This window comes from Mytilus californianus, unplaced genomic scaffold (genome assembly GCF_021869535.1).
Source record: "Mytilus californianus isolate M0D057914Y unplaced genomic scaffold, xbMytCali1.0.p SCAF_6, whole genome shotgun sequence".
NCBI lineage: Eukaryota > Metazoa > Mollusca > Bivalvia > Mytilida > Mytilidae > Mytilus > Mytilus californianus.
In genome coordinates this window covers 70,220,148-70,237,087 of record NW_026262712.1, presented here as the reverse complement: position 1 = coordinate 70,237,087, position 16,940 = coordinate 70,220,148, and the positions used below count along the sequence as shown (strand labels likewise).

The 16,940-nt window shown below is 31.5% G+C and overlaps 1 protein-coding gene across 1 annotated transcript in view; it reads right to left on the bottom strand.

Annotated features, from left to right (window-relative positions):
* Positions 1-16,940, bottom strand: part of LOC127704969 (RNA polymerase-associated protein CTR9 homolog) — a 56,956-nt gene that overhangs the window by 12,380 nt on the left and 27,636 nt on the right. The window contains exons 16-19 of the mRNA XM_052209209.1: positions 14,342-14,490; positions 13,620-13,736; positions 10,899-11,044; positions 8,720-8,791 (exon numbers count right to left, since the gene is read on the bottom strand). Coding sequence (XP_052065169.1) covers positions 8,720-8,791; positions 10,899-11,044; positions 13,620-13,736; positions 14,342-14,490 — 484 coding nt within the window. The remainder of the gene's footprint in view (positions 1-8,719; positions 8,792-10,898; positions 11,045-13,619; positions 13,737-14,341; positions 14,491-16,940) is intronic.

Here is a 16,940-nt window from a genome sequence, read left to right as displayed (position 1 = left end):
AAGTTTAATTATGGACCCCAACTTGGACCAACTTGAAAACTGGTCCCATAATCAAAAATCTAAACACATGTTTAGATTCAGCATATCAAAGAACCCCAAAAATTCAATTTTTGTTAAAATCAAACTAAGTTTAATTTTGGACCCTTTGGACCTTAATGTAGACCAATTTAAAAAACGGGACCCAAAATTAAAAATCTAAATACACGGTTAGATTTGGAATATCAAAGAACCCCAATAATTAAATTTTTGATGAAATCAAACAAAGTTTAATTTTGGACCCTTTTGACCTCAATATGAACCAATTTGATAGCGGGCCCACAAATAAAAAATCTAAATACATGGTAAGATTCAGCATATCAAAGAACCCCATATATTCAATTTTTGTTGAAATCAAACAAAGTTTAATTTTGGACCCCAATTTGGACCAACTTGAAAACTGGGCCAAAAATCTAAAATCTAAATACATGTTTAGATTCAGCATATCAAAGAACCCCATATATTCAATTTTTGTTGAAATCAAACAAAGTTTAATTTTGGACCCCAATTTGGACCAACTTGAAAACTGGGCCAAAAATCTAAAATCTAAATACATGTTTAGATTCGGCATATCAAAGAACCCCATATATTCAATTTTTGTTGAAATCAAACAAAGTTTAATTTTGGACCCCAACTTGGACCAACTTAAAAACTGGGCCCATAATCAAAATTCTAAACACATGTTTAGATTCAGCATATCAAAGAACCCAAAGAATTCAATTTTTGTTAAAATCAAACTAAGTTTAATTTTGGACCCTTTGGACCTTAATGTAGACCAATTTAAAAACGGGACCCAAAATTAAAAATCTAAATACACGGTTAGATTTGGCATATCAAAGAACCCCAATAATTCAATATTTGATGAAATCAAACAAAGTTTAATTTTGGACCCTTTTGACCTCAATATGAACCAATTTGATAGCGGGTCCACAAATAAAAAATCTAAATACATGGCTAGATTCAGCATATCAAAGAACCCCAAGAATTCAATTTTTGATGAAATCAAACAAAGTTTAATTTTGGACCCTTTTGACCTCAATGTGGACAAAGTTGATAACGGGGCCCAAAAATCAAAAATCTAAATACATGGTTAGATTCAGCATATCAAAGAACCCCATATATTCAATTTTTGTTGAAATCAAACAAAGTTTAATTTTGGACCCCGATTTGGACCAACTTGAAAACTGGGCCCATAATCAAGAATCTAAATACACGGTTAGATTCGGCATATCAAAGAACCCCAATAATTCAATTTTTGTTAAAATCAAACTAAGTTTAATTTTGGACCCTTTTGACCTTAATGTAGACCAATTTAAAAACGGGGCCCAAAATCCAAAAACTTAATACACGGTTAGATTCAGCATATTAAAGAACCCCAAGAATTCAAGAATAAAACCCCATTGAAATTGATCAAGAAATAAGCAATTTATACGAAGTATCTTCTTTTGCACAATACTGTGCAATTGAATATTTCTTGCTATTGTGCAATACTGTACAATTGACAATTTCTTGCTATTGCGCAATATTGTGCTATTTGATATTTCTTGCTATTGCGCAATACTGTGCAACTGAAGATTTCTTGCTATTGCGCAATACTGTGCAATTGAAGATTTCTTGCTATTGTGCAATACTGTGCAATTGAAAATTTCTTGCTATTGCACAATACTTATTATATAATAATTTACACATCCTGTTTGGTGTGTAACTCCTACCATATCATTATTATTTGCTTTTAAATATTAATCAGAAATAACCAACTTAAAATGGAAAATTTTAAAAGAAAAAAAAAAGGAAAAAAAGAAAAAAAAAGAAAAAAAAAAAATCCCCCCCCCAAATTTTTTGAACCCCCTTATGATTCATCACCCCCAAACTCAATCCCAGCCTTCCCTTTGTGGTATGGTACCTTGCAGTACAATTTCAGAGAGATCCATACACTTGAACACAAGTTATTGTCTGGAAACTAGAAAAATGCTTATTTTTGGCCCCTTTTTGGCCCCCAATTCCTAAACGTTTCAGGCAATTACCCCCAAACTCAATTCCAGCTTTCCCTTTGTGATATGGAACCTTGTAGTACAATTTCAGAAATATCCAAACACTTACACACAAGTTATTGTCATGAAACTAGAAAAATGCTTGTTTTTTGCCCCTTTTTTGGCCCCTAATTCCTAAAATTTTGAGGCAATTACCCCCAAAATCAATTACAGCCTTCCCTTTGTGATATGGAACCTTGTGGTACAATGTCAGAGAGATCCATACACTAACACACAAGTTATTGTCTGGAATTACAAAAATGCTTATTTTTGGCCCCTTTTTGGCCCCTGATTCCTTAACTGTTGGTACCATAACCCCCAAAATCAATCCCAACCTTCCTTTCGTGGTATTGAACCTTATGGTAAAATTTCATGGAGATCCATTCACTTAAACTAAAGTTAGAGTGCGAAAACCAATGTGTCTTCGGACGACGCCGGACGACGCCAGACGACGACGACGACGACGACGACGACGACGACGACGCCAACGTCATACCAATATACGACAAAAAAATTTTCAATTTTTGCGGTCGTATAAAAATGGGACCCAAAATTAAAAATCTAAAAACACGGTTAGATTTGGCATATCAAAGAACCCCAATAATTAAATTTTTGATGAAATCAAACAAAGTTTAATTTTGGACCCTTTTGACCTCAATATGAACCAATTTGATAGCGGGCCCACAAATAAAAAATCTAAATACATGGTAAGATTCAGCATATCATAGAACCCCATATATTCAATTTTTGTTGAAATCAAACAAATTTTAATTTTGGACCCCAATTTGGACCAACTTGAAAACTGGGCCAAAAATCTAAAATCTAAATACATGTTTAGATTCAGCATATCAAAGAACCCCATATATTCAATTTTGTTGAAATCAAACAAAGTTTAATTTTGGACCCCAACTTGGACCAACTTGAAAACTGGTCCCATAATCAAAAATCTAAACACATGTTTAGATTCAGCATATCAAAGAACCCCAAAAATTCAATTTTTGTTAAAATCAAACTAAGTTTAATTTTGGACCCTTTGGACCTTAATGTAGACCAATTCAAAAAACAGGACCCAAAATTAAAAATCTAAATACACGGTTAGATTTGGCATATCAAAGAACCCCAATAATTCAATTTTTGATGAAATCAAACAAAGTTTAATTTTGGACCCTTTTGACCTCAATATGAACCAATTTGATAGCGGGCCCACAAATAAAAAATCTAAATACATGGTAAGATTCAGCATATCAAAGAACCCCATATATTCAATTTTTGTTGAAATCAAACAAAGTTTAATTTTGGACCCCAATTTGGACCAACTTGAAAACTGGGCCAAAAATCAAAAATCTAAATACATGTTTAGATTCTGCATATCAAAGAACCCCATATATTCAATTTTTGTTGAAATCAAACAAAGTTTAATTTTGGACCCCGATTTGGACCAACTTGAAAACTGGGCCCATAATCAAGAATCTAAATACACGGTTAGATTCGGCATATCAAAGAACCCCAATAATTCAATTTTTGTTAAAATCAAACTAAGTTTAATTTTGGACCCTTTTGACCTCAATGTGGACAAAGTTGATAACGGGGCCCAAAAATCAAAAATCTAAATACATGGTTAGATTCAGCATATCAAAGAACCCCATATATTCAATTTTTGTTGAAATCAAACAAAGTTTAATTTTGGACCCCGATTTGGACCAACTTGAAAACTGGGCCCATAATCAAGAATCTAAATACACGGTTAGATTCGGCATATCAAAGAACCCCAATAATTCAATTTTTGTTAAAATCAAACTAAGTTTAATTTTGGACCCTTTTGACCTTAATGTAGACCAATTTAAAAACGGGGCCCAAAATCCAAAAACTTAATACACGGTTAGATTCAGCATATTAAAGAACCCCAAGAATTCAAGAATAAAACCCCATTGAAATTGATCAAGAAATAAGCAATTTATACGAAGTATCTTCTTTTGCACAATACTGTGCAATTGAATATTTCTTGCTATTGTGCAATACTGTACAATTGACAATTTCTTGCTATTGCGCAATATTGTGCTATTTGATATTTCTTGCTATTGCGCAATACTGTGCAATTGAAGATTTCTTGCTATTGCGCAATACTGTGCAATTGAAGATTTCTTGCTATTGTGCAATACTGTGCAATTGAAAATTTCTTGCTATTGCACAATTCTTATTATATAATAATTTACACATCCTGTTTGGTGTGTAACTCCTACCATATCATTATTATTTGCTTTTAAATATTAATCAGAAATAACCAACTTAAAATGGAAAATTTTAAAAGAAAAAAAAAAGGAAAAAAAGAAAAAAAAAGAAAAAAAAAAAATCCCCCCCCCAAATTTTTTGAACCCCCTTATGATTCATCACCCCCAAACTCAATCCCAGCCTTCCCTTTGTGGTATGGTACCTTGCAGTACAATTTCAGAGAGATCCATACACTTGAACACAAGTTATTGTCTGGAAACTAGAAAAATGCTTATTTTTGGCCCCTTTTTGGCCCCCAATTCCTAAACGTTTCAGGCAATTACCCCCAAACTCAATTCCAGCTTTCCCTTTGTGATATGGAACCTTGTAGTACAATTTCAGAAATATCCAAACACTTACACACAAGTTATTGTCATGAAACTAGAAAAATGCTTGTTTTTTGCCCCTTTTTTGGCCCCTAATTCCTAAAATTTTGAGGCAATTACCCCCAAAATCAATTACAGCCTTCCCTTTGTGATATGGAACCTTGTGGTACAATGTCAGAGAGATCCATACACTAACACACAAGTTATTGTCTGGAATTACAAAAATGCTTATTTTTGGCCCCTTTTTGGCCCCTGATTCCTTAACTGTTGGTACCATAACCCCCAAAATCAATCCCAACCTTCCTTTCGTGGTATTGAACCTTATGGTAAAATTTCATGGAGATCCATTCACTTAAACTAAAGTTAGAGTGCGAAAACCAATGTGTCTTCGGACGACGCCGGACGACGCCAGACGACGACGACGACGACGACGACGACGACGACGACGACGACGACGACGACGACGCCAACGTCATACCAATATACGACAAAAAAATTTTCAATTTTTGCGGTCGTATAAAAATGGGACCCAAAATTAAAAATCTAAAAACACGGTTAGATTTGGCATATCAAAGAACCCCAATAATTAAATTTTTGATGAAATCAAACAAAGTTTAATTTTGGACCCTTTTGACCTCAATATGAACCAATTTGATAGCGGGCCCACAAATAAAAAATCTAAATACATGGTAAGATTCAGCATATCATAGAACCCCATATATTCAATTTTTGTTGAAATCAAACAAATTTTAATTTTGGACCCCAATTTGGACCAACTTGAAAACTGGGCCAAAAATCTAAAATCTAAATACATGTTTAGATTCAGCATATCAAAGAACCCCATATATTCAATTTTGTTGAAATCAAACAAAGTTTAATTTTGGACCCCAACTTGGACCAACTTGAAAACTGGTCCCATAATCAAAAATCTAAACACATGTTTAGATTCAGCATATCAAAGAACCCCAAAAATTCAATTTTTGTTAAAATCAAACTAAGTTTAATTTTGGACCCTTTGGACCTTAATGTAGACCAATTCAAAAAACAGGACCCAAAATTAAAAATCTAAATACACGGTTAGATTTGGCATATCAAAGAACCCCAATAATTCAATTTTTGATGAAATCAAACAAAGTTTAATTTTGGACCCTTTTGACCTCAATATGAACCAATTTGATAGCGGGCCCACAAATAAAAAATCTAAATACATGGTAAGATTCAGCATATCAAAGAACCCCATATATTCAATTTTTGTTGAAATCAAACAAAGTTTAATTTTGGACCCCAATTTGGACCAACTTGAAAACTGGGCCAAACATCTAAAATCTAAATACATGTTTAGATTCAGCATATCAAAGAACCCCATATATTCAATTTTTGTTGAAATCAAACAAAGTTTAATTTTGGACCCCAACTTGGACCAACTTGAAAACTGGGCCCATAATTAAAATCTAAACACATGTTTAGATTCAGCATATCAAAGAACCCCAAGAATTCAATTTTTGTTAAAATCAAACTAAGTTTAATTTTGGATCCTTTGGACCTTAATGTAGACCAATTTAAAAAACAGGACCCAAAATTAAAAATCTAAATACACGGTTAGATTTGGCATATCAAAGAACCCCAATAATTCAATTTTTGATGAAATCAAACAAAGTTTAATTTTGGACCCTTTTGACCTCAATATGAACCAATTTGATAGCGGGGTCCACAAATAAAAAATCTAAATACATGGTTAGATGCAGCATATCAAAGAACCCCATATATTCAATTTTTGTTGAAATCAAACAAAGTTTAATTTTGGACCCCAATTTGGACCAACTTGAAAACTGGGCCAAAAATCAAAAATCTAAATACATGTTTAGATTCTGCATATCAAAGAACCCCATATATTCAATTTTTGTTAAAATCAAACAAAATTTAATTTTGGACCCTTTGGACCTTAATGTAGACCAATTTGAAAACTGGACCCAAAATTAAAAATCTAAATACACGGTTAGATTCGGCATAACAAATAAATAAATGTGGTCAAAGATTTTACAAATCTAATGAGCCATACTGGGCTTCCTTTATAAATATGCATTTCTTTAAACATAATTTAAAAGCAGTGTAAGGGAAGTAACCAAAACGTTGTATTTGGATTACCTCCCTTACACTGTTTTAAATTATCTTAATTGTGCATTAACCAGTACTTTATACATAATTCAAAAGCAGTGTAAGGGAGATAATTTCAATGATGTATTTGATTTATCTCCCTTACACTGCTTTAAATTATGTTTTGTACTAAAGTATTTGTCCATTAATGAGGACAACCTTGTTTTTCCCCCTTTTTTGCCCCTAATTCTTAAACGGTTTGAGCAATAACCCCCCAAAGCAAATCCTAACCATCCCTTTGTGGTATGGAAACTTGTAGTATAATTTCAGAGAGATCCATACACCGTTCCACAGTTATTGTCTGGAATCTAGAAAATGCTTATTTTTGGCCCCTTTTTGGCCCCTAATTCCTTAACTGTTGGTACCATAACCCCCAAAATCAATCCCCACCTTACTTTTGTGGTATTGAACCTTATGGTAAAATTTCATGGAGATCCATTCACTTAAACTAAAGTTAGAGTGCGAAAACTAATGCGTCTTCGGACGACGACGCTGACGACGCCAACGTCATACCAATATACGACCACAAAAATTTTTTTGTGGTCGTATAAAAATAACTCTGGAAATATGAAAATAGGGTAAAGAACACTGTCAATCTACTAGTATGTGATAGAGTTTGTCTGTTTTCCACTAAAGATCTGTGGTTTATCACAGACACCTCAATTATACCATCAATAAAATAAATTGCTTCGCTGAGCGCAGCTGGATACGACCGCAGATGTCCAACCCTGAAAAGTTGGGGCCAAAATGGACACAATATATTCACGCTTGATACAGGTCTGAATTTGGATTGTAACTAAATTTTTGACACATAATAGGTTTCTGACACAGAATAACTGTAGTCAAGGAACTTCAAATTGGTTATATGATTTTAATTTATATTCAATTTTTTGCTTTTGTGGAATACACTATGCTGTTGCGAATTGACCCCCCCCCCCCCTCACAACAAAAAAAATTTTACCCCGTTTTTTTTGCTTTTGTGCAATACACTATGCTGTTGAATATTAAACCCTCCAAAATAAATTTGAAGAAATTTTCTTTTAATTTCTGAAATCTGAATTGTCCCCCCCCCCCCTCCAATTTTTTTCACCTCCCCCTTTCCCTTATTCCCAAAAAAAAAATTTCCCTCAAGATATGGTCAGTATCTCAATTCGAATTTCTAATGGAGTTTGCAACCATAATTACCCATTTAAATACATCATAAAAGTTTTAAAATGACATACATAGTCATGGCTAAAATTAATATTAATTAATAGTAACTGCTAAAAAATAAATTGACAGCTAATCACCTCAAGTCAATCATCATTTCTTAATACATAATTAACAAGCAGTTTAAGGGAGGTAATCAAATAGTGTTCTTTTAACTGATTTGGATCACCTCCCTTACACTGCTTTTAAATTGTCTCAATTGTCCTTTAACCAGAAAAACCCTTGTTTTCCCCCTTTTTTTGCCCCTAATTACTAATTGGTTTGAGCTATAACCCCCCAAAGTCAATCTTAACCATCCCTTTGTAGTATGGAAACTTGTGGTATAATTTCAGAGAGATTCATACACTTTAACACAAGTTATTGTCTGGAAACTACAAAAATGCTTATTTGGGCCACTTTTTGGCCCCTTATTCCTAAACAGTTGGGACCATAACCCCCAAAATCAATCCCAACCTTCCTTTAGTGGTTATAAACCTTGTGTTAAAATTTTAATGATTTCTATTTACTTATACTAAAGTTATTATCCGGAAACCATCTGTCTTTGGACGACTACTCTGACCTTTGAACTAAAACATGTTGTACATTGGTTTCTCAATATTTTCTCAATTATTATTTTCCTCCTTAAATTTTTTTTTTTTTCCAAAATAGTTGTTATCATACCTTATAATTGCAAACAATAATTAACGACTATATTACCTGGCCTCTGCAGCGGCTTGTGCCAAATCAAACTTCATTCTGTCACCATGGGTACTCAGATAACTAAAGTACCTGTTAAATAAATCAAATAGAAAATCAGCAATTAATAGTCAAAATTTGAATAAAAAGATATTTGATATTTATAAAAAAACACATATGTTTGATGAAAATCTGAAATACTGTGAAATACTTTAACTTGTCAATAATTGCTTTTGCCATTAATATTTAAAAAATTTGTAAGGGTTCCGCGGAACCCAGTGTCTCGCCTACTTTTTCTGTTAAGGTAGATGGGGTGTCTAAATTATAATCCATAGAATTTTTTAATAATTTGCCAAAATGTAGTTTATATCAAGCTTTCTAAAAAAAAATGATAAAAAGAATGGGTCACGGGGCTTATTTTCACGCTACAGGTTGTTCAAAATTAACAGATTTTGTATAGATTATGCATGGAAAACCCAATTTTCTGCCATAAAACGAAAACTACACCATAGAATTTTGAGATAAAATATGAGAAGATAGCTTTAATAGTATGCTTTCAGATAAGAAAAAGAAAAAATGGGGTCACGGGACCCGTTTTCTTGCTACATAATAAAATAGGTAAATTCCTAACACATTCTATTGTAAAAGTACCTTTATCTGAATTATCTGCCCTTACATTTGAGTTGCCTCCCCTTATGTGGCAAAGTTGGAAAAAATTGAATCTGACAAAAGTTTTTTGTTTTTTGTAAAATACAACCATAAATATGATAAAACATGTCATTTTCTATATTGAAATGAAAATTCTTACACATGAATTACCTACTACTCTAAAAATTTGCACATTCTATTAAAGATCTAGACCGATTGTTTTCAGGTATTACAATATCCAAGATGGAGGAAGACACCCTATCTACCTTAATCGCAGGCTCAACAAAAATGAGGAAGTAAATCAATAAAAATATTCCTCTTGATACTATCTTTTGATTGTAAGAAGCTTCTGTCCAAGTTTGGTAAAAATCCAGGATAGTTTATGAATCTAATAAATGTTTAAAAACTTTAACTGCAGACTGAATGTAATGTTAACTGGAAGAAAACAAAATTTCCTTCTAGATACTAGCATTTGATCATAAACAAGTTTCTGTCCAAGTTTGGTACAAATCCAAAATAGTATAAGAAAGTTATTAAAATTTTAAAAACTTTAACCACAGAGTGAATATCTTGTTTCGCGGCAGAAAATCTAAGTCCATTTTAAAGTAAAATACAGAAAATGGATTTATTTTTTTTTTAAATTTCCTTCTAGATACTAGCTTTTGATCATAAACAAGCTTCTGTCCAAGTTTGGTACAAATCCAAAATAGTATAAGAAAGTTATTAAAATTTTAAAAACTTTAACCACATAGTGAATGTGTTGTTTCCTGGCAGAAAATCTAAGTCCATTTAAAAGTAAATTAAGGAAAAAATGGATTTATTTTTTTACAAAATTTACTTCTAGATACTATCTTATGATCATAAACAAGCTTCTGTCCAAGTTTGGTACAAACCCAGGACAGTTTAAGAAAGTTATTAAAATTTTAAAAACTTTAACCACAGAGTGAATGTAATATTTCCCGGCAGAAAAACTAAGTCCATTTATAAGTAAAATATGGAAAAAATGGAATTTTATTTTTACAAAATTTACTTCTGGATACTATCTTATGATCATAAACAAGCTTCTGTCCAAGTTTGGTAGAAATCCAGGATAGTTTAAGAAAGTTATTAAAATTTAAAAAACTTTAACCACAGAGTGAATATTTGTGGACGCCGCCGACGACAACATCGACGACGACAACGCCGACAGAATGTAGGATCACTATGTCTCGCTTTTTCGACTAAAGTCGAAGGCTCGACAAAAACATATTTTTATTTTAAGGGGGTACAGAACACCTAAGGGTGTTAACTCTTTAAAAATCAGTTGAACTTTTTAATCACATACTATTAGTAAAGAGAAATAAAGCATCTCAATGATCACAATTAGTGTTTGTCAAACTGCTATATATACAGTGAAATTATTCCTGTAAATTGTGTGGTTCAAATTTCTTGAAATTTTCATATTTTGTCAACAGGTCAAAGTAAATATTTTGTAAAAATTTTATGAAAATTAGACGAGCCAAATCTATTTTAGTTAAAAGTGTTGGGTACCCCCTTACATCAGACAACATACTTATGAGCAAGTTCCAAGTCTCTAACAGCACTAAGTACAGTCTTTAAGTTACTCTTCTCATCCTTTAGAATAGATGTGGCTAATTTCTGCTGAACTAAAGCTACGTTATACAGAAGTACTGTGTCACTGGGAACAACATGTCGAGCCTGTAAGAAAGTAAAGTTAAGCAGTCATCTGTTTTTTCCGTAAAGTGTATGATTAATACCAGATTATCAACCATATTGAAGAAGTGCAGAAATTTAAAAATGAGTACAGAATGGATGAATTTTTATAGTCTGATATTGGTTACTAGATAAAAGATAATCTGCTTTCAGTTCTGAATTTCTTTTGTAAGTCCTGATTTTGCTTAAAGGCCAGTCATTTTGTTGTTACTAGAAAAGGACCAAGCCTGTATTTCACAAAAAATATTACAACTAAAATTGATTTTGAGTATACTGACTTATGATCAATTTTAGGTGTAAGATGTTCTGTGAAACGAAGACCAGACCTCTCTCTAGAAAACAAAATTAAATAAGCACCAATTCTTTCCCTATATTTCAGAATTAAAAGTGAATGTTGTGATGACCTTATATGGAAAAGGCTAATTTAAATAAAATAACTAGTTGATTTATGGTTTGAATTCAGTTCAAATGGTACTACAAAAAAGTTATATTCTGTCAAACATTTTTATAAATTTTAAAATTGGGATGAATCAAGTAACAGCATCAAATTTATTTAAAGATCTTATTGTAAATTGCATGCAGTCAAATATGTTTTTTTTTCCTAAATTAAACAATGTAAAAATACTAATGTTTTTTTATATTATATAATAGAGAAAATTTTATATTAAAAAAAAAACAAACCAAATTTTATACTGATGTCACAAGAAAATACTAAATTGTACTTGAAAATAAATTAAATTTTACTAAAAGGCATTTATCCAAGGACAACAACATAATGAATTATTGCTCCATAACAAGAATTCAAATTTTGCTATTTCAAGGGCTTAGTAAAACTGCTGGCTTTGCCTTTGTAAATAATATTACACTCCAAATAGAATTTTTAGGTCATGAAAGGAAAACTTGCATTAATGCAAAAGGGAAAATTATTCTATTGATTCAAGAACATGTTTTATTAAAAATTACAATATTTAATTATTTTCTTAGTACCTTGGAAAGCATTTACATCAGAAATCTATTCCAGTATATAAAATCTCATAACGAAACAATATTTCTGATTATAATAGAATTTTAAATTCAATATATTCTTAATTATAAAGTTAAAACATCAATAATGTAATATCTGAGTAAAAGGGACAATGGCGAGGTTTTATCAATAATCTGAGAAGTATATCAGACAATAAAAAGACCACACTAAGATTAGACTTTACATGTACATGTATCAGGACTGAGATTTATACGAAGGGTGTTCTTGCTCCCTTAGACAATCACTATCTTATGTAGATTTGCTCACTATTGAAGAGCTGCTTTAAAGTATTAATCAATTCACCTACATCTATGTAGAGGCAAACATGACAAAATTATGACAAAGTCATCCCTGCATATGCTAACATGTATATCTTGAGTAGTAATACTGTAGTATGTTAATTCCTGAGCTAAAACATTTGAAAGCATGAATGGAAAAAGATCAAAATATAAAATCCCATGAATTAACGGTATTCACATGTTTTAAAAGCACAGATTTACCACCTATATTGCTGAGTACAATAACAAGAGTTTAGAACAACTTTCGAATCATTCCTTCCATTCCGTTGCAGTATGATTTATTGGTAGAAAAAACAAAGCGCCTGGATAAATCATACATTCAGCAATTGCAAAAAAGCTGTATCACATATTAGGAGATCAAATTCACCTTGCCATTTATCAAAATAACCACAGTGAATCATCTAAAACCCTTACAATAATGATGATTAGCTGAATAGATCTGTACAATTAAATATTGACCAACAATCTAGACCTCTCAGCCACAATACCCCTAGTAATCATGTCTCACATGAAAGTAACAGTACAAAACAGTAACAAAGATCAACTAATTCGCCTGTAAAATATTAACCTCTAGCAAATGTAAAACTAAGACTTAGTCAACTCTTTAAAACAGTGACTGAATTCACAGAGTTTTTTAAAACCATGCAGTTGGCTTGTGTCATGCTTAAAATGACTGTAAACTATGCACCTGTTCAACTCACTTTTAGGGATAATCATTTAAGTGGCCATCTTTGACTTGTTATATGTATAGACTTAATGTTTAAAACAATACTAGTAGTTAATGTATACAGTCTTAATTGACACCTTGATGCTGTTTAATGAAGTTCTCTCTGGTGTTCATTGTCATTTGGACTAGAAGAATTTGTCCTATCATTTTCAACAACGGATACACTTAAAATATGTAAAATCAATATAAATTAAATACCCTATGACTATTAATTACATATTGGTGTCTGATGTACTTCTATTTTGGTATTTATCACAGTGCTGCTGAATATCCAAGATATTTATTGGACATTTGGTCTGGTCTTCAATATAGACTAAACTTTCAGACTTTCACACATATTATTATACATGTACAGGTCTTCTATATTGAGGACTAGATTTCAACACCTAATTGTTCAAGAGCAAACTAATTTTTTACAGTAAGACTGCCAGTATTTAATGGACTTGAAATAACAGCCCTCTTCATTTACATTTCCAGGCATTTTATTTTGATAAAATCTCTATGACATACCTTCAAAAGAATGTTCTTGCACTCCTTCAAACGACCACATTTAAAGTATGCCCGAGCTAAATACACCATCACTTCAACATTATTGTACTTGAAAAACTTCTTCAAACAGTTCTCATACTGAAAAAAAAAGAAAAAACTTATAATGTATATATTTGTACCTAATAGGCCTCACTTCTTTGCATCAACTTCATATTCTAGGCTCAAATGGTCAACATTTCAGATCTAATGAATTCAAAATGTTTTCAAACTGTAAATCCTGACTTTTTGTAAGAAAATGTCCTGGTTAATCATACTTATACATGTATTAAAATGGATCACGAGAATCCTAGGTATCTGAATCACATGTTGAACAGGAACTGCATACCCTTCCAGGTCACTTAAATTTCTCCCCCCCAAAAATATTTTTTTTTTTTTTTTTTAAATGGGGTTCATGTTACTCAATTTGAAGTGTCCTCTGTCATGTTTTTTTTTAATTTTTGCCTGTTTTTCTTTTGGTTATAATTATTAGTCTGTGTTTCTTCACTTCACAGTTTCTGGTTTCCTGTACATTGCAACATGTGCATACAGAGAACACTTCAACCATGAGCATTTTTAAAATTGAATATGATAAAAAATTGTTAAGTAACACATCCAATTTGAAAAAAAATATGTTTATTTCTATTTGTTTTTTTGTTTAAATTTTTGTTTAGATACACAAATAGAAACCATTTTTTTTATCTTACCATCTGAACAGCAGCCACATATTGTTTCTGTTCTACATAGATATGAGCTATATTTAGCCATACATCACAAAAATCAGCAGTTGCCTCCCTTACTTGGGCAAATATATCTCTAGCTTCATTGATACAACCTTTATGAGCCAGTACACATCCTAGAAAATAAAGCAATATTTCATAAATTTATTATTAGTCTGCATTTTGATAGATTTATTTTTGACCTAAACAAACATATTGCATCCCATTTTCCTCTTCTACAAACTTGCATCACCTTACCGTTGCCATCACATTCAATTTTCACATAGCTGCTTACAACATATTCAAGGAAATACAAATCCCTATCTTGAGGCATTAGAAATACTGTAAAGGTCACCTTACTTTTGTTTACATCTATGATTAGTTCAAATAAAACATTGTTTGCAAAATTACAGCAAATATTAGTTTGCACTATGCTTTTTGGCAGGTGTACTAATAATTCATCAAAGATAATGATGTTTACTTTTGCAATGCAGGCCATACTTATCTCTCTTAAGTTTTTTAAAAACATTTTAACCTCAGTAACTTAACTTAAATATAAATTAAAAAGATTAAATAATATTTCAGCAAACCGCATTGCAGATTTCCATTGAATTCTAACAGAAAATAGCTTTTATCCAAGCATTAACTACACTCAGGTGCATTCTGTGAGATATCATGTGTACAGTAAGAATACTTGCTATTATAAAACTTTCCTTTCTCACATTCAAGGAGTACTAACAATAAATGAAGAAAAGGATAGGTTGGGTAAATATCAAAGAGTCAGCAATCTAACAAAAAAGGTTAAACAAAAGCAAACAGTTTGTTTGGTCACTGCACTGCCTTCAATAAAGACTGATATAGTTGTTTACTTTATTTTGTCTTTGGTGGATAGTTGTCTCATTGGCAATCATACCACATCCCCTTATTTTTATAAAGACCTTCATTGTATGACAAGCCCTTATCTTGCATATACTTGTTACTTAACTTGATTACTGTAAATTCAGAAATAGTTGCAAGGTTTTTATTAATGCAAACAATATGATACTTGAGTATCCCAATAATAAGAACTCGCATTCTGGTATCTGATACATATATCTGTTTGTAGCTTTTTCGAAAAATCGCAATAATTAAACTCACATTTCTGTACCTTCTTCAAAAGTCACAATAACAAATGCATGCAATCATTTCTAAATTTACAGTAATCATGACCAAATGAATGAATTCCGACAAATATCCTTTCATTTAATTTAATCATTATTCCCCATTTTTAAACCCAAATATCTATTTCAATATAAAAGCTCTGCTCCATCAAATTCATATTTCACTAAGATCATGGCAAAAGATCATATTAAACCTGGAATTTCCCAAAAAAGTTTTTAATTGATTTTGTTCTGCCTTTGTAACTGTATTAATGACCTAAATCATCAAAGCTTAATTTAGAAAGATGTAGGAAGACAGGGCTTTCTAAAGAAACACCTGTATTTATTCAGTAACTTCCCAGCTAATTTCACTTTTTTGCAAGTTCTGCATACATTTTAATTGTTTTTAAAACATAAAATGGTTCAATATTGTATGTCAAGTAATTTTGACATCATAAAACTATAGACTTCCTTAATGAAAAGCAAATAATTTACATTTCGTTATACAATATTTGAAAACAATTACTGCTGTTTGCTGAAGTTTCATTCCATTTGACAAAACATATTTCTGTTAAAAACTTCAAATACGTAATGAAATAGATTTCCACTTGAAATAATTAAATTAAAACTTCAATTGCTATCAACAATTTTGCATTCAGCTAAGAGAATTAGCACCTGAATATTTGAATTTCCATCAATGTTTACTCCTCCACCTCAAAGTACTGCATTTTATAACAATATCCCCAAAACTAATTATCCTAAGTCAATACCAAGCATCCTTCAAAATTAAAAAACTCATCAGTATTCTTTCAGATCAGAAGTGCTTCAAAGACATTGAAGAAATTTCATGTTTTTTCATTCAAATTGAAAATCTTTCACTTCTAAATAGGTTTCAGTGTTTAAATTACTCTTTCATGTTTTGCAAAAATCAAAATTTCTATTGTTGATTGCAAATTAAAATGAAAAATTGTGTGTGGAATAATTTTTTCAAATATTTATATGCACTGGATTACCTGGCAGCGGGAGATTAAAAAGCAACAACAGTTACAGTACGTAGGACAACGCCTCAGAACAATATCAAAAAGATTGTAGTGTGAAATTCTATAAAGTCAAGTCCCCATTTCCATTTAATTTTTCAAAAAAGAATATTCTGTCGTTAATTTCTACCTTAAATAGGTTGAAAGGTGTTATATGGAAACTTTCCTTGTAAACATTTACAAATACTTTTGAAGGGTTCTTCAATTTTAATATGCACTGAAGTAAACCGGGAGTCACCCGGTACAAGATTGCAGTAAAGGACAATTAGCTGAATATTTAGATAATTTAAGAGTGCTGTATTGTTTGCTAAGTACCGACTAAAGAATGACGAGAGGTGGTAATATTTACTATTTAAGACCTTTAATCAGGGAATTATAATATATATTGATACTATGTATTGTGAATCTCCC